Raw genomic sequence first — 17,868 nt, 5'->3', positions numbered from 1 at the left:
GAGAACCTCCAAAAGAAGACCATCCCAGAGAGGAAGAGTCGTGGCCTAGAGGTCATCGGAGAGGAAGAAATGCCACCGGAAAAATGCACTCTGAAAACTGGAAACCCTAGGGGGGAAAATGTTATTTTTTAAAACTTGGGTTAAGGTTGAAATTATTAGTTTTTAAGGTTTAGGAGGGGAAAATGATATAACTAACGGACTCAGTTAATTTTAACAGCCCATGGGTGGGTAAATAGGATTTTCAAAGTTAATGGGGGGAAACTTGAGAAATGCGCATTCTTTGGGTGGGAAATAGTCCTTTAGCCTATATAAATTATCCAAACTGCCTCCTCATAAAACAGTAAGACTATTTATTTTACAGAGAAGAATTCTCCACCCAACACAAAAAGCACAAATCCTGTCTCCCAATTGGAAAAGCAATACGTAAGCAAATTGTGTCGTGGAAATAGACTAACATCAACACCTCGCGTAGAATGTGAAGACGTTTCATCGAAAATTGAAACAGGTATGCAAATTCATATTTACAGATTTAACAGATTTTGATTCTGACATGTTTAATTAGTTCCAACAAAAAATATATGCTCCCGATTTTGAGTTATTAATTGAGTATTTTGATAATGTTTCATTATGTGATTAAGAAACTTTGAATTAAGAATTAAGTAATACTCAATCACATAATGATATCATCTGACTAACTCAAAACTGGATGGACAAAACATTGCCTATGTTTAAACTTGAAATATTATGTATTTAGCGGGACATTTCTTCTTGTGCCGTAAACACTTCCAAAGAATAAATATGGTGCTCATTACAAAGAGTGGCTTGCTTGCTCCCAATATTACCTCAGCGAACAAAACCCTATCCCGATAATTAAAGTATAAAACTAGCTAGTCTGCAAAATTTATCACCTACAGCCAGGACAGCTTGAAGTAGAGATAACACATTCTCATTTTAAAAGTTATAATCTACCTGACAAAATCCCATATGAAAATAGAGAAAAAAAGTGGATAATTTTATGTCCAGGATTTCCAGGCTTTCTGCATTTTGTTAGCAAGATATCTAGCAGCGTTGATACCATCAATGGCAAGTATACCGGAAACTGCCTTCCTTGAACTAGAAATCATTACAGTTCGCTGCAGAACACTCTGCATGCATTTAGCAGCCTCTTCTCTTGAATCAATTATAACTTCATTTATAGCTCGACCCGCAAAATGTGCATCACATAATCTTTCAAGTATCCAGGATTATGTATAGAAATAGAAGGTATAATGAAAATTTTTCAGTCACGCATTATCTTGAAGGAAATTTTATGCACACCAAGCTTTAATTGTATACTCAGAAATAATCTTCCGATTACTGTGTGCATGTTAATTCATACCATACTCATTTATTATCTTCTTCTGTCCCAGCTTCATTCCCATTTGGCTTCTAATTGCTGGTGGAAGAGAAGATACAAGGGAGCAAGTGACTGGCAAGCCACAATCCTGATCAAGTGACAGAAAAATATAAGAACTTGGTGCTTCATTAGTCGAGAAGAATATAGCTGGTCGTACAACAGTTTCCTTAACAAAACAAATTTCTACAAGTGTTTTTGATAAATTTATCATGAAAAGTAAAAATTTACTTTCACCAGAACAAAATATGTTGTAAACAAAGGAGCAATGAACTGAAAATAGAGAACTAATAATTTCAAAACAAAATAAACCAAGTTAGATGCATAACGAAGCCCTTATCAAGAATTGATTACAAGTAACAAGAGTAAACAGAGTTTATACTAAATTATACATAAATGTATTATACATATATGTCATATTTGGTATGAGGCCCATACACAATCAGGTATTTGGGCATTGATAAAAATCAAATTTTACAAACCTGTGATATATTTTCTTGGTCAGTTCTGGATAATGAGACTCTCAATAAGTCTTTGGCCTGATATTCTTGAAGAAATGGCTTATACATTGAGTGGAATAAGTGAAACTGCCCTTGCACAATCTTCTTCACCTGCGGCAAATTTTATACATGAAAACCAGAAACTTTCAGAGAACAAAAGAAATGCTTGTTAACTTTTGCATAGCTCTTACTGTTAACTGTAATATATAAATGGACAGAAACAGAGGGAGGAAGAGAGGGACTCTTTTGTAAAACTCACAACATGAGAGAGTCAACCATGAGCCATGCACATCAATGCTATTGAAAGCCACTAATCATTTTTCTCAAAATTTTACATAGGTGTGATCAAGCGGTATCTTGTTTTTGTCCTCTGCAAAAAGCATACGCAGATCTCCCATGTATGAAAGGCTACATATTTTGGCAAACAGATCTTCCTGCACAATCTAAGACATGTTCATACCTCTAACAACTCCATATGAACAAGGAGAACATTGGAACCAAACCTGTGTGGACTTGGAGGGCAAGAGAAGAAGAGCAGCAGACAATGCAGCCCTCAAATTAACAGAGTTTATGTTTGCAATGTCCAGATTATCCACAAGTATATATACCTGCACAAGCAACAGCAAGCTCCCTGAGATTGATAAATTATACTAACATATAAGATGACAGACTCAATTTTCAGATCTCAGGTTGTGATAAGAACCAAAATCAGTGCAAACAAAGAAGAAGATAGCGAATGAAAAGCACAGTTCTGGAGAAGAAAAATTAAGGATAATCAGCAAAACTCAAGATCTCCTATCATTATATGATTACATATCAAATGACATCTAAACAAATGTAAATTTCAGTAACATCATACTTGGCAGATTGTCAGCCTACAAAACCTTAGCTACCAGCAATGACCGGTTTCAGGGGTTTATATTGACTATTTGGCAAATCTAGCAATTTATCCATGGAGATGCTAATGTAGTACTATTCCTACACAATTAAGAGAAAACTAGCAGATTAAACAGAAAAAGAAAATGTTAATTCTAGGGCTGAATTTGGGACTGAACACTGCATGATTGAGGAAAGACGGGATGGTTGTACCACAACAACTTCTGCTCTATATTGACAATTACCCATGTCTAAACCCTTTGTAAAGCTGTTAATTAGTGAAGACAAGGGAAGGAACCAGAGGGAGGATGATCGACAACTAGAGATAACAAATCATCACCGAAGAGAAGAGGAACAAACCCTAGAGAGTATTTGTCACTATTCAAACTTTGGGTCAGGGAAGAAATTATAAGATTTTTAAACTTAAGGAGGAAATGTGATAAACCTTTAATTTTTTAAAATTTTTAGTAAATAACGATTTTACTTCTAATCCTAAGTGAGATTTTTAATTGAAATTTGTTTATGAGTGAGTGTTTGAGTTTTTAAAAGTTAAAAGATGGGAGTTTGGGTTTTCACAATACCTTGGGTGGGAACAAGTCTTTTGGCCTAATTATAATTACATATTATCTTAATTGAAAATCAACTTAAACAAATTATCTCCAAATAATTCATGTCAATATTATAAATAGAATAATATTATGCACACAAATAATATATATAACTTTATACGTAACCAATAATATGCCACTATGTTAGTAGATGCTTTAAAATTATAGATAAAATAATTTTCAATCACATGGTAAGATATCATTGGTTGTATACAAAGTTGTGTACATAGTTTTATTGTTATAAATATTTTGAATACATACCTGTTACATGTGTCAACATTATAAATGGTATAGGGTAGTTAACTCATATTAAGAGAAAAGACTTTTAATATTTAGAAATTTTTTGATAAAGAGAGAGTATTTATGGCATTGTTTGGGGGGGGGTGTTGTGGAGGGGGTGCTCTTAAGAGCCCCTCAACTAAGGGGGGTTATTGTAATACTCTTCTCTAGATTTATACCTTTGAGGCTTAGCAAAAAAAAAAAAAAAGAACAATTCATAACCTACAAGGAGAATATATGTTGAAATTTGTAGCGTTTGCTAATTTAACTCAAATCATGAATGCTAGTTAACAATGATAGGGGGATTAAACACCATTTTTAAATAAAAAATTTCAAAAGAACATCAAATAACATTATTATAAAGAGTGTTCAAAAGGTATGATAAATTACTAAAACATCCTCTAATAAATCTTTGTAAATCTCAAGTATAAAAAATATAAACTTAGAAGCATTATGTTGAATCCCCACGTGCCTCAACTTAGTTGTCTCAACTTATTCCGCTACCACTGCACTAACCTTTACCTACAAACAAAGAAAAGATAAAAAATGATACAAACTCATAAAAGTAGACGACATTATAGGTGTCTACGCTTTCTCAACTACTAGTTTTCCTTTTTCCTAAACTTGTATGTACTTTTAATTTGCTCTCATCATCTAGGATACGTAACTCACAACTCTAACTAAGATGACATGATATGCAATACATTCTAGACATCATTTTTAAAGATTTGTAAAAGCATTTATAAAATAATGTACTGAAAAAAAAACTGAAGTTGTTAAAAAAATTTTGAATTAGATTGAGACATGAATTCAAAACCTTGACCACATTAAGTAAAACTTAACTGAAGTCCTACCTTTCATACACACAACCATGAAAGTTTGCTTGCTTATGACTTGTCTCTCGCTAGCATGTGCATGAAGGATCTCAATGGTTCCCTATTGCAATAACCCTCATAAAAAAATAATTAATGAGAAAACATGTTTTTGTGGGTGTTTATAAAACTATTGAAAATGACTAATAACTAATGATGGTATATTGGATGTCTTCCCACTAATATGCCACAAGAACATGTCCATAGAAGTACAACACCTCAGTATAGTGGAAAACATCTAAATAAAACTGCTAACTCATCTCAAGCCCAAACCTTTTATGGTATGTTTTCATGCCATGCGTACTTATGCTCAAGCACTTGCTAAATCATTAACCTTGTTTTAACTTTCACATTACAACTCTAATGATCCATTCTCATACCTTTATAACGTATATTACATTATAGGGATTTTGCAATCTTCAACAACGAAATAATAATTTAAAATTCATTATATTGTGCAAACACACTCTAAAACCCCCTCATGGATCATCCTGTTAATATAATTAATTCACAAATATGTTATAATACACATAAGTATTAATAAGATATACATACATAGGCAATTCTTTTGTCTTTCTTCGATAGATTGAAGTTATGCTTTTAGAATCAAACATAGGCTTACTCCTTATTATCCACATGAAACAACAATAATCAAGACTTGTACATACATGACCCACCAAGACTTGTACATGTCCTGAGTAGTTTTTCCCCATATGTGTCTCGAATGTACAACATTTGGGTAGGAATTGTCCTACTTGTGCATGCGCATATATAGCTCATGGGAGCTGTATTTTTTGTCAACACATTAATTGCACAAACAACTTTCTACCAAAGTGCCATGTCAACACACACAAACATTCCAACTAGCACAAACAAACAAACTAGAAGAAAGAAAAACCCTAACCCGACACTTCCTCAAAAGGAGGAATTTATTCCAATAAGAGATATCACTTTTGCAAGGTTTGTGATCATGACACAAACCTTATTTATTAGTTTAAGACATACACATATGTGTGTATTTTTTCCCAACATTTTTATGACACCTTGGGTGAGACAGATGGTAGTGCATAGAGTTCTTTAATATAATTCTTCAAATTATGATCACCTCTTAACATGTCATAATCATTTGAACTTGCATTTGTTTGTGTAATCATGATCTCATATCCCATTTCAACGTAGTCTGCCAATGGAGTTGTAGTGATAATTTCATTTGCATTTGCAATGCGCAAGAGACGTAACTTCCTCTCATTCATATGCTTATTGAATTGAGTTTGGAAGGTTATGTCTCCAACCTTAGGGCTCCCAAAGACGAGGATTGTGACCAATAATTCCTTATTGTCCGGATGAGTGTCAGGCTTATTATATTCATTGAAAACTATATCAACTGCATTCAATGTAGCAAGACTTGCGTCTGGACTGCATCATGTTATTGTTATACTGACTTTCTCGTTTTGATAAAAATTTATCAAATTCTTAACTTCTTCAATAACCTGTATAAATGGAAAATTTAAAACTACTACTTTTAAACCATCCAATAATGAAATACATAGGGACAGTTGTACTTGTAATCAGAGATATAATAGAAATAATTTATTATTGTTATATATTTTTTTAAACATTATCTGATCTCTAACACTTTCATTTTTGGATTCTGAGTCTGGCTCTGTGTAAATGGAATAAAATCCCCTATGCACCTTAGCATCAGGGACAGTCGGATATATGACTTGAATATGGGTTTGCAAGAAACTAATATTTTTTTCCCACTCCGCAATATTATAAGTTCCTCTCCAACAAATCAAAATGTCTCTTCTTCCTAACAATCTCGTTCCTTCATCTATATCCACTGCCACATAACCAATCCAAGCATATCTATCCTTGACTAACAATTTCATTAGGAAGGAAACATTGATCCATGCATAGATATATTTTTTCACTTGGTATATTTGGCATTTTATTGCTTTTCCTTTGTTTGGACCGACTTTAGAAAAATAAATATTTTTCTTCGTGCATGGGAAGTCCATAACCAGGTGCATTTTCATCTTTAATTATGCAATCATTAATGGCATCAAGTCTTTCATCATAACCAGTAATGAACTTGTTCAGGCCAACATTGTGAGGATCCAAGAGTCCATACCATTTATCCTCTCCACTAAGCTCCTTCCGATCCTTCGCTACTGGCCGAATGATGATTTTGTTTATAACAAGTCCTGTCATCATATGTTCATGGACTTGTAGCATACAGATTCCCATGTCCCTGGACATATGATCAGAAGGGGTTATAAAGTCACCAACTAGGACCTCTTTCCATTCGTTCATTGGCATAGAAGTCAAATCTTCTGTGCCTTCAATTGTCTCTTCTTTGGGCAGGAAGAGCACCAGATTCATTGGGTGGTCGAGTCCCAAATTATCCTCCTCCTTCATTACAATAAATGAAACATTGTAAGAAGTCCTTGGGGTGGGCATTTCTGTAGGGCAATTCCCATAAACCTGAATCCACAATATTTCCAACGCCTCAGCCACCTCCACTTGAACACCACAGCTAAAAGATAACTTATGGACAATAGTAACATTTCTTTTCTTTCAAGGTAATTAAGGTACAATTAACAAAAATTTATATATTACATACACAGAGTCTTCCATGAAAGTCCAGTTTTAACAAGTTTGTTGATCTATCGAGTCAATAAACAGATCCCTTGAGTGCGCTGGTACTGGTAATCTTGTCAACCCAAAACTTTGCAATATTATTGAAATATTATTGAAGTTGATTGCCGGTACGAAAGTAACTATGCAAATGATATAGAGTACTTGCCTGTTTCTTCTCTTTAAGGAAAACTCCAGCATGAATATCTGTAGAGTCAGCATGGCTAAGAATGACGTCCAAGTTGTCTGGGAGCTTACTTGAAGCCATCTCGTTATCAGGTATCTCATACAGGTGCTCTTCGTTAACAATGCACACTAGAATTTATAGGATGAGATGGCTAAGAATATTAACTACACTCTATTTGTGCTCACATAAGATAGATGCCAACCAATTTCCTTCATCTTATTCAATACAATGCTGAATTTTTTATGCTATAATTCTGAGAAAGAGCCTGGATGCCATGAAACATTGAAAAAACTGGGTATAATACCGAACCCCCTGTTGTCGTTTCTTTGAAATAAATAAGCATAAACTCTCACCAGCTTAATGTTGTGGATGGATTCGTTTCCAACAAGTATTTGAACGTCAAAAACGTTATTCATATCTAACCTAATGTCGTCGTTTTTAAGCCTTCAGAGTCAGTCAAAACGATGAAGTGAAGGAATATTTTGGTGTGGAGTTTGATAACTGAAGTGATCAAACGATGTCAAATGTACTTCCTGATTCCAGTTGATGGTCCAACGGTTTTACTCGTTGAACCACTTTGAAAGTTGGTTCAAATGGAGAACCGCAGTAGGTCGTGGTTTAACCATTAGATTAATTGTGGTTTAAAAGAACAATGGCGAGGTGAATAAGCCACCAAAAATGACAAGATCACCATGGAAAGGAGTTGCAAATGATGAAATCATCATTGGGAGAAGCTATCGAAGAGGAGATCAAGCAGAATGGAAGGTGAAAATTGACAAATTATGGTCTGACAAATTGAAAATGATGAGATTAACACCTAAAAGAGCTACTTGAGAGGAGATTTGATGGTTAGGGTTTATGTGTTCTACAACTAGGATCTTGAGGTATGTTCTCTCCTTTTTTTGAACTCTCAACTACTTTTTTTTTCCTTCGTAAATATTATTTTAATCCCTACATAAATTAAAATAGGAAAATCACCCTGAAGTACACATCAGTTTGATCCCTTAACAAAACAGAAAAGATAACTCACCCATAACAATTCACATGTCCAACCTCTAGTCCTATTGATCAGACTGGGTTAACCCCGATCAGGCACTTGACTGGGTAAAAGCCTTGTCTAACTGTTAAAACTCATAAATAATTACGTAGTTAATATACAGAAGTTTTTTTCATATCTGGTAAGAAGTCAAGTAGTTTTATTTAAATTATTACTTGATTATTACAACATTTTAATCATCCCATAAAATTTATGAAGTATTAAGGTTGATAAAACTATATGCACCTAATTTTGAATAACTAATTCGGTATATAAAAGTTATGATATACCTGACAAAATCTCGTATGAAAATTGAGAAAGAAGTGGATGGTTTTAAGTCCAAGATTTCCAAGCTTTCTGCATTTTATTAGCAAGATATCTAGTAGCATTGATACCACCAACGGCAAGTAGACCGGAAACTGCCTGCCTTGCACTAGAAATCATTACAATTCGCCGCAGAACACCCTGCATGCATTTGGAGGCCTCTTCTCTTGAACCAATTATAACTTCATTTATAGCTTGACCTGCAAAATGAGCATTACGTAATCTTTCAAGTACGCAGGATTATTGTATACTCAGAAATAATCTTCCAATTAATATGTGCATGTAAATCAAAGTTCATACCATACTCATTTATTATCTTCTTCTGTCCAAGCTTCTTTCCCATATGACTTCTAATTGATGGTGGAAGAGAAGATACAAGAGAACAAGTGACTGGCAAGCCACAATCCTGATTAAGCGACAGAAATTCATAAGAACTTGGCGCTTTGAAGCATAAGTCGACAAGAATATAGCTGATTAAACAACAGTTTCCTTAACAAAACAAACTTACCAACCTGTGATATATTTGCTTGGTCAGTTCCAGATAATGAGACTCTCAAGAAGTCTTTGGCCTCATATTCTTGAAGAAATGGTTTATACATTGAGTGGAATAGATCAAACTGCCCTTGCACAATCTTCTTCACCTGAGGCAAATTTTATACATGAAAACCAGAAACTTTCAGAGAACAAAAGAAATGCTTGTTCACTTTTGTATAACTCTTATTGTTAACATAACTGCAATATATAAATAGAGTGAAACAGAGGGAGGAAGAGAGGGACTCTTTTGTAAAACTGACAACATGAGAGAGTCAACCAGGAACCACGCACATCAATGCTATTGAAAGCCAGTAATCATTTTTCTCAATATTTTTCATAGGTGCAGTCAAACAGTACCTTGTTTTTGTCCTCTGCAAAAAGCATCCGCAAATCTCCCATATACGAAAGGCTACATATTTTGGCAAACAGATCTTCCTGCACAACAAAAGACATGTTCATACATCTAGCAACTCTAAACGAACAAAGAGTAACATGGAACCAAACCTGCGTGAACTTGGAGGGCAAGAGAAGAAGAGCAGCGGACAATGCAGCCCTCAAATTAACAGAGTTTGTGTTTGCAATATCCAGATTATCCACAAGTATATGTACCTGCACAAGCAACAGCAAGCTCCCTGAGATTGATAAATTATACTAACATATAAGATGACAGACTCAATTTTCAGATCTCAGGTTGTGATAAGAACCAAAATCAGTGCAAACAACGAAGAAGATAGCTCATGAAAAGCACAGTTCTGGAGAAGAAAAATTAAGGATAATCAGCGAAACTCAAGATCTCCTATCATTATATGATTACATATCAAATGACATCTAAACAAATGTAAATTTCAGTAACATCATACTTGGCAGATTGTCAGCCTACAAAACCTTAGCTCCTAGCAATGATTGGTTTCAGGGGTTTATATTGACTATTTGGCAAATCTAGCAATTTATCCATGGAGATGCTAATGTAGTACTATTCCTACACAATTAAGAGAAAACTAGCAGATTAAACAGAAAAAGAAAATGTTAATTCCAGGGCTGAATTTGGGACTGAACACTGCATGATTGAGGAAAGACGGGATAGTTGTACCACAACAACTTCTGCTCTATATTGACAATTACCCATGTCTAAACCCTTTGTAAAACTGTCAATTAGAGAGCCAACAGAATAAACATGATTTTCAGCCACCTTTGAAGCTCCATTTGAGGTGTGATTGCTCAGCAACCTAGATCGGATTCCCTAGTCCCTTTGCTGAAATATGATGCTAGTTCCCAAGACAAAATTTTGATGCATATTACAAATAAGAAGAGATGATAGAAATTAAAAAAATTGGAAAATAAGGAATGCAGACCGGTTTCTATAGACGACCACTTAAGTAAATTCTCTCCCAGTTCAGTATGTCTTGTACCAAGTCATGCATTCGAACAACCCCATACTTCAACATCTGTCCATGATTATTTCATGTAAGAGAATACAGGAAATTTTTTATTCATCAACAAAATAAATGCAAGAATATGATTGAAGGAGCATCTCAAGCCTAAATACAAGAACTCTTTGTTCGTGGAAGAGAAGTTGGATCAGTGCCACAGAAGTGTGGCCACACACATAAATTCCTTGAATTCAAGTCATTAAATTTCTCGAAAAGTCAGTACCTTGTCATTCCAGGTAACAAATGGGTTAAAGTGTACTCGTACACCTATATCATCTGCAACTTGTGTAATCTAAGACAACACAGCCAAGAAAATTTCAGTATTAAGGGTAAGAAAATGAAATTTCAGCATCTGCTAGGTGTGCCCACGAGTTAAGAGATAGGAAGAGAAATTGGGAGAGAGAGAGAATCACCAGCCTTGCCCCACCGAGCAACCTCAACCAGGATGCATAATGATCTGCATTCATTTTGAGATTCTTGGTTGTACAACAAATATATTAGATTTTATTAGAAAATCAAACAGCAAACTTCCTATCAGGAGTCAATTTTAATCAACAAAGAACATTCAGATATCATATAAAATCACACCTGAGAATGCCATTGCAGAGGATCGGATACTCCAAGAATATAGTCAACCATGGCTGACTGCATAAACATAAAATCATAATGTAAAAGATAAAAACACAAACTTTGCACTAAAATGAATTGCGGCATTAAAAAATTCAACAGAACAAAAAATGTAAACAAAGTGAAACCTTATCTTTATTGTTTGGATGCAAAGTGGAGCCATAAACACAACAGAATTCTACAAAGGGAACAGATTTTAAAAAGCTCACTAGCTCAGCTCTCTTCCCCTTCTCCATTCTTCAAACTGCTATTCAATCACGAATAAAAACAATTGAAACCATCATAAACTTGAAACCAAGCAAAAAAAATTACTAAAATACAAATTTATTTACATAACCCCACATGACGAAAACTTGTAGCCATCCATAACAAGGCTCATTATTTGAACCAGTGCAATAATATTAAAGAAAAAAGAGAAGTGTTAGCGTTTTAGCTCTTTCACTCTAAAAAGAAAGTTGAAAACAGAACGATGAGTTTCAAAGAGGAATTTTATCAAACACTAAGCGCGCACTTCCAAAAATTGTTTTCACTTTTTGAAATAGTGAAATTTGAAGCAGAGCAAGTAAATGAAATAAGTGATGCTGCGGATTCTCACTCTTCAGCTTCACCTTCTTAGCATCTGGCAAATTTGACCCAAGAGTCAAAACAGAGCCCTTCTCATATCTTGTTACCAACTAGCTTGAGCGATTGCCTATTTATTCTGAATTTTTTAGTCAAATTTATTGCACTAATTTATATTTATTCATGTTAAAATTTATTTTAATTTCTCTTTTTTCAACTTAAAGCCTTTCAAAGTCTAATAATCTAAAAGCGTTGATAAATTGTGGGTTCAGTCGATACCAATTCTACAAGAATACTGATCAATTCAAGCATTATCCTATAATAAATGTAAAATGAAACTCGATTTGAATCAAACTTGAACAAAATCATATTAAAAATTGTCAGTTTTAGAATTTACTTGGTTTTACAACGTGGCTACATCCCCAAAGTAATCATCACTATTATTAAACCAAAAAAAAAGTTTCTTTGAACTGTAAATAATATAAACTAGGGTATCTTTTATACAGTAATAATCTATGTAATCCAAATTATAATTATAAACCAACTAAGACTTCTTTGTATTTTATAATTTTAAGTAAGTAGCTCTTCCAATATGTGCCACAATACAACAACTATATAATTAATGAATGAGAATAAATTAGAAAAAACTAAAAATATGTATTGGTTATTGATGGGGCATTTTTCATATTGTTATGTCGTTTCATTTGCTGAGAGGAGCATGAAAAATATAAAGTTGAAAGTTTTAGAGTAAAATGAAATGAATTTACGTGGAGTTTCAAACCAAAAATGTATAGCAGCCTCTCAGGTAATTCATCAAGGACCTCTCTTGTCTACACTCTTCTCTTTCCTTTATAGAGTTTGGCAGAATCATTTCCATCCAGTATTGCAACCAGCATTTTGACCACTATAGCCATGTTCCCCCCGAATAAACGCCCTAAAGATATAACGAAGCTCGAAGAAACCTTGTCCAGAATCCAAGACGAACTCTTGATTGCGGAGAAGCAGCAGGCACAGGATCAAGAGCTGCAGCGCCAGCTTGCAGTGATTTCAGATGTGCTGTATGATACTGAGGATATGATAGATGAGTTAAGGTGTGGCGCTGCCAAAACATTAGGAGTCAAGGTAAGCAACTTCCTTGCGAGTATATTTCCTACTCCAAGTAAAATCCAGAAGACTACGAAAAAAATAGAAAAAAAGGCGTCTGCTATTCAGAAAAGATGTGGTCAGAACAGGCGTCTCGTTAGGCTTGTTGATTCAGGGGATACTGTGATTGACCACAACTTTGGGAGTACTTCCCAAGTTTTGGGGAGAGACAATGAGAGGAAGAAAATTGTCAACTTTTTGAAGGAAACAAACGAAAGAGTCTCAGTGCTTCCAATTGTTGGAATGAAGGGTATTGGAAAAACCACACTAGCCAGACTAGTTTACAATGACAAACTGATGGATGAACACTTTGAAAAAAAATTGTGGGTACATGCACCTGAGCACTTGGAAAAATATACTTTGACGATGGAAATTTATACGGCTGCAAGGAGCAAAAATGATGGTGAAAGTTTAACATTAGCTTAGTTATTCGATTTCTGTTTACCCACATTAAAGCGTAAATTTCTACTTGTCTTGGATAATGTGTTGAATGAAGACGAAGAAAATTGGAGAGATATTTGGGCCGTACTATTCCGTGGCCTTCGCAATGGGGGTAAAATTGTGGTTACTACGCCCAGCAACCGGGCTGCACAAATAATGGGCACAGTTGACAGTCTTGTTTTAAATGTCCTTTCTGAAGATGACTGTGTGACGTTGTTGTTTGAGAAATTAGCGTTTAAAGATGGAGCAAACAACAGTGATCCGGGACTCACTGAATTTGGGGAAGGAATTGTGGAAAATTGTGGTGACTTTCCTTTAGCAGTGAAAACTTTAGGAAGTCTACTTCATCAGAACATAAATCCTCCCGATTCGGTGCTCATCTATGTAGCACGGAAACGGAAACGGAAACGGAGAAACGTAAAAACACGGAAACGGAAACGTAAAAACGTATTTTTTAAAAAATATAAGAAATAGAAACGTGAGGAAACTTATAAATATAAAAAATATAAGCTTTTTTTATAAATACTAAATTTTTTATAATAAAAATACATAAACTTGTATAATATAAAAATAAATAATAAAAAAAGAATAAAGAGAAAAAATATTATAAAATATAATCATAGAACCTATTGTAAATTGTTTTTAAGCAAACGCATATAGATATTTAAGAAAAAAACAACAATACACATCAATCTATATGATATGTTGAAGAAGAGATGAGTAACATATCAAAAAGTAGAGAGGAGATGAATTCAATATGAGATTTAAAGACATTTTCGGTTTGAAAATATAAAAGATATGTGTTTAATAAATTTCATGATTTTTCTTCTAAAATAAAAGTGTAAAAATTTTGAAATGACCCGAAATGTTTTTTATAAGTTTTGGAAACGGAAACGTTTCCGAAACGTGAAAATGCATCCTATTATAAGTTTCCGTGCTTCTTAGGTGCACATTAGAGATAATGAAATATGGGGGCAAGATCCAGAGAGGAATATTGTGATCTCTGCATTGAAATTGAGTTATGCTCATTTATCTTCTCATTTACGAAGATGTTTGACATATTGTTCCTTGTTTCCCGAGGGTTACTGTTTTAACAGTGATTATCTGGTCCACAGTTGGGGGGCGCAGGGTTTTCTTGCAACTCATGACCGAAATGAAGAGTGGGAAGATGTTGGGATGCGGTACTTAAAGATATTATTTTCAAGGTGTTTCTTTCAAGATGTTGAAGACAATGATTATTATTTTACATTTAAAATGCAAGACCTTATATATGATCATGTAAAGGAGGTGGCACAGAGAGAGTGCAAAAGGATTTGCCTTGGAGTCTCGTATCCTGACATAAGTGCTCGACATTTGTTATTTACTGGCGGTGCCAGTTCTGATGAACAACTTCCACATATTTCGGCGAACTTGCGGACCATCATCATGCTTGTTGGCGAACCTTTCATTACTACATTGACATCCAAACACAAATACCTTAGATTGTTATGCTTGAGCGGTTTACAATTTCAAGAGCTGCCGGATTCTATTGGTGAATTGAAACATTTGAGATTTCTCGAGTTATCTTTGAATTCAATTATACGGGAACTTCCTGAGGCTATCTGTAAACTTCAAAGTTTGCAAACCTTAAGGCTTATCGGTTGTTCAAGTCTTGGGAATTTGCCTCAAGGGATACAAAATCTCACCAGCCTCCGGACAATAATTTTGTAAGCTTGTCTTAGCTTGACCTCGTTGCCACTTTGTATAACAAGTCTAAGCAGATTGGAGAAGCTGGCCGTATACAATTGTACCAATCTCAATCTGACGATGGACTCGCAAGGCCCAGGGGGAAACGTCCGCATGAACCTTAAAGTATTCATGATTTATGATTTACAAGTTCTAGTGGACTTACCCCAGTTGATTCTTCAAGGGTCAGCTCACACTTTAAAGTATATGCGGATTGATACATGTCCTAGCCTCCAAGAATTACCAGCATGGCTTACAACACTCACATCACTTAAAAAACTTGAGATTGCAAGCTGCCCAGCGCTGTCATATTTACCCAACGGGATGGGGAACCTCACTGCACTCAGAGAATTGACGATACAAAATTCTCACCCTGAGTGCAAGCTGCAGAAACAACAGGAGAAACATTCCCCCTGCCACGGAGATTCCTCTTTCTCCATAATCAGGTATGTGCAAAAATCTGGCCGTCTCCTGTTTTTTCATTGTAGGAGGTATTTTATTATAATATCATACTTTATATTTTTCTTATCAACTCATTCAAATGAGTGAAGCCATCAAAGAAATAAAACTAATGTGCTACCAATTTGGGTACTGATAACGCTATGATAAGGTAACTCAATCACATACTTATACATCATTGGTGCCTAACTATGTAGCACGGAAACGGAAACGGAGAAACGTGGAAACGTGGAAACGTATTTTTTTAAAAATATAGGAAATGGAAACGTGGAGAAACTTATAAATATGAAAAATATAAGGGTTTTTTTTATAAATACTAGATTTTGTATAACAAAAATACATAAACTTGTATAATATAAAAATAAATAATAAAAAAAGAATGAAGAGAAAAAATACTATAAAATAGAATCATAGAACATATTGTAAATTGTTCTTGAGTAAACACATGTAGATATTTAAGAAAAAAACTACAATATATATCAATCTATATGATATGTCGGGGAAGAAATGAGTAACACATTGAAAAATAGAGAGGAGATAAATTTAATATGAGATTTAAAGACATTTTCGGTTTGAAAATACAAAAAATATGTGTTTAATCGATTTCACGATTTTTCTTCTAAAAGAAACGTATTTCAAAATTTTTCAAAAATTTCAAAATGACCCGAAACGTGTCCTACAAGTTTTATAGAATTTCAAAAACGGAAACATTTTCAAAACGTGGAAACACACCCCATTGTAAGTTTTCGTGCTACTTTGGTGCCTGAATTGATACTCTATGTAGATGTATTTATGACTTTTGACTTATGTTCTGTCGCTCAACCATTGCAGCAGCCTTGTCGAACTCTTGAGCAAGGGCAAGTTTCAACTAATACTCATGCTAAATGTGATGCTTCTTTTTTTATCATTGTGCTCCTGAATAAGTATCTATGGTAGTATTGGTCACTCTCGTTAAATCTCAAAGGGACAAATAGAATTTCCTCTATTTTATGCTTGATTGATGTTCAATAATGTTTCGCCTGGACAAGCTTTATTTAGAATGTTTCGCTGCCTACTGTTTGTTTGGTTCTCTAGCTATTTCACTAGTCTAGACTGCAGGTCCTGTAAATTGTTCTCTATTGGGTGTAATTTGTTTGGCTGAAATTAAGGTATATATTCCCTTTTGCATGCAATTTTCTTCGATGCCTTCTTTGTTTGTTGATGTGCCTCTTCTCTTTTCTATCAATCCATTTCACTTCGATCATATTACCAATACATGAAGAATTAGTAACGTTTAAAGCTCATTTTCTTATTGGCATTTTATTTTCCAATCTCATAATTATGGGGAATAATACTACATATAAAAACGATGGATATTTAATAATATAAACAAATTGAGGTGTCATCTAACACTTATGCATTTCCTTAACAAGACGTCTAGTGGCGTCAACACCACCAATATCAAGTGGGCCTGAGACTTCATGCCTTGCACATGTGCATGTTTATGGAAGTTCTTACCATATACACATTTGTCAGTTTAAATTTATAAGAGTTCACTTAAAATTGATACGCTAAGACTCAACTAAAAAATAATTTAAAATTGTATTTAAACCAAGTTGGCTTAAACTCAAATATCTATATCAACTCTAACTCTATTCATTTTATGAAATAAGTCCAATCCTTCTTTTGAACATAGCTCATTTGATCCAAGTTTAAATTTGAACTTGAATAGTTCGAATCAACTCCAACTCTAAATGTATTGTTGCAAACTCATGATATGAAGTTTGTAAATTTTGCAACATAAATTTTGTAATATACACTTTTGCATAGCTATATTTGTTAAACATATTCTAACGGTTGGTAAAAGCAAGGCATACCTGGGCTTCTTGAGGGTAAGCCCAGACCCATCCTTAAATTAGAAAAAGTTTGAAGAATAATTGTTTAAGCCTCTGCACAAATAGGACAAAATTTAAGATAATCTAGGCTCATTCTTAATTGAAGATAATTGTTTAGGTGTATAAAATGAGGTTAAAAGAAAATTAATGTGAAATGTCCTTTACAGTGACATTATTAGAAGTTTAATTGAATGCACAAGCTTGATATAAAACTTTTACATTTAAAGTTTTTAATCTTTATCTCCCAAATCAAAATTTTGAATATTGGGTTGTGGTTTAAGAAGTAATAAGATACTTACAGAAGATAAAGTTTTTTGTAGTTGTAATGATAATTCAAGATATATATTTTTGGATATATT

At 34.2% G+C, this 17,868-nt stretch overlaps 2 protein-coding genes and 1 long non-coding RNA gene across 5 annotated transcripts; 2 read left to right on the top strand and 1 right to left on the bottom strand.

The window, feature by feature from the left end:
• Positions 1–707: 707 nt before the first annotated feature.
• On the bottom strand, positions 708–12,188 carry LOC123218355 (phosphatidate cytidylyltransferase, mitochondrial-like). Of its 3 annotated transcripts, XM_044639793.1 has the most exons (10): positions 11,902–12,169; positions 11,435–11,550; positions 11,268–11,324; positions 11,093–11,155; positions 10,903–10,971; positions 9,754–9,858; positions 9,607–9,684; positions 9,228–9,356; positions 9,016–9,121; positions 8,530–8,915 (listed from the first exon to the last, which is right to left on the bottom strand). In XM_044639793.1, exons 2-10 carry the CDS (start codon positions 11,540–11,542, stop codon positions 8,725–8,727), a joined length of 906 nt encoding a protein of 301 aa, XP_044495728.1. In that variant the 5' UTR covers positions 11,543–11,550; positions 11,902–12,169; the 3' UTR covers positions 8,530–8,724. The 3 variants fall into 3 exon arrangements, with proteins under 3 accessions (XP_044495730.1, XP_044495728.1, XP_044495729.1); XM_044639795.1 differs by lacking the exons at positions 8,530–8,915; positions 9,016–9,121 and adding an exon at positions 708–1,484 and having other exon boundaries at positions 11,902–12,188; XM_044639794.1 differs by lacking the exons at positions 10,903–10,971; positions 11,093–11,155 and having other exon boundaries at positions 11,902–12,164.
• A 591-nt stretch (positions 12,189–12,779) lies between these two features.
• LOC123219749 (putative disease resistance protein RGA3) lies at positions 12,780–15,161 on the top strand. Its single transcript, XM_044641730.1, has 3 exons — positions 12,780–13,413; positions 13,507–13,898; positions 14,397–15,161. Exons 1-3 carry the CDS (start codon positions 12,780–12,782, stop codon positions 15,159–15,161), a joined length of 1,791 nt encoding a protein of 596 aa, XP_044497665.1.
• A 72-nt stretch (positions 15,162–15,233) lies between these two features.
• Positions 15,234–16,683, top strand: LOC123218352. Its single transcript, XR_006502679.1, has 3 exons — positions 15,234–15,622; positions 15,723–15,786; positions 16,467–16,683. It is a non-coding gene; the product is annotated as an uncharacterized LOC123218352 (long non-coding RNA).
• The last annotated feature ends 1,185 nt before the right edge of the window (positions 16,684–17,868 follow it).

The sequence above is a fragment of the Mangifera indica genome, chromosome 6 (assembly GCF_011075055.1).
Source record: "Mangifera indica cultivar Alphonso chromosome 6, CATAS_Mindica_2.1, whole genome shotgun sequence".
NCBI classification, from domain to species: domain Eukaryota; kingdom Viridiplantae; phylum Streptophyta; class Magnoliopsida; order Sapindales; family Anacardiaceae; genus Mangifera; species Mangifera indica.
The sequence above is the reverse complement of the archived record's forward strand: the minus strand, read 5'-3'. Positions and strand labels throughout refer to the sequence as shown.

Bases quoted from the DNA above. Each gene is read 5' to 3' on its own strand.
- LOC123218355 (XM_044639793.1), bottom strand. From the start codon at position 11,542: ATGGAGAAGGGGAAGAGAGCTGAGCTAGTGAGCTTTTTAAAATCTGTT. The intron at 11,325-11,434 runs GTTTCACTTTGT...ATGTTTATGCAG, and splicing joins ATCCAAACAATAAAGATAAG to TCAGCCATGGTTGACTATAT. The intron at 10,972-11,092 runs GTGATTCTCTCT...GTGTTGTCTTAG, and splicing joins TGCTCGGTGGGGCAAGGCTG to ATTACACAAGTTGCAGATGA.
- LOC123219749 (XM_044641730.1), top strand. From the start codon at position 12,780: ATGTTCCCCCCGAATAAACGCCCTAAAGATATAACGAAGCTCGAAGAA. The intron at 13,414-13,506 runs GTGAAAGTTTAA...TGTTGAATGAAG, and splicing joins TGCAAGGAGCAAAAATGATG to ACGAAGAAAATTGGAGAGAT. The intron at 13,899-14,396 runs GTATTTTTTAAA...CGTGCTTCTTAG, and splicing joins GGAAACGGAAACGTAAAAAC to GTGCACATTAGAGATAATGA.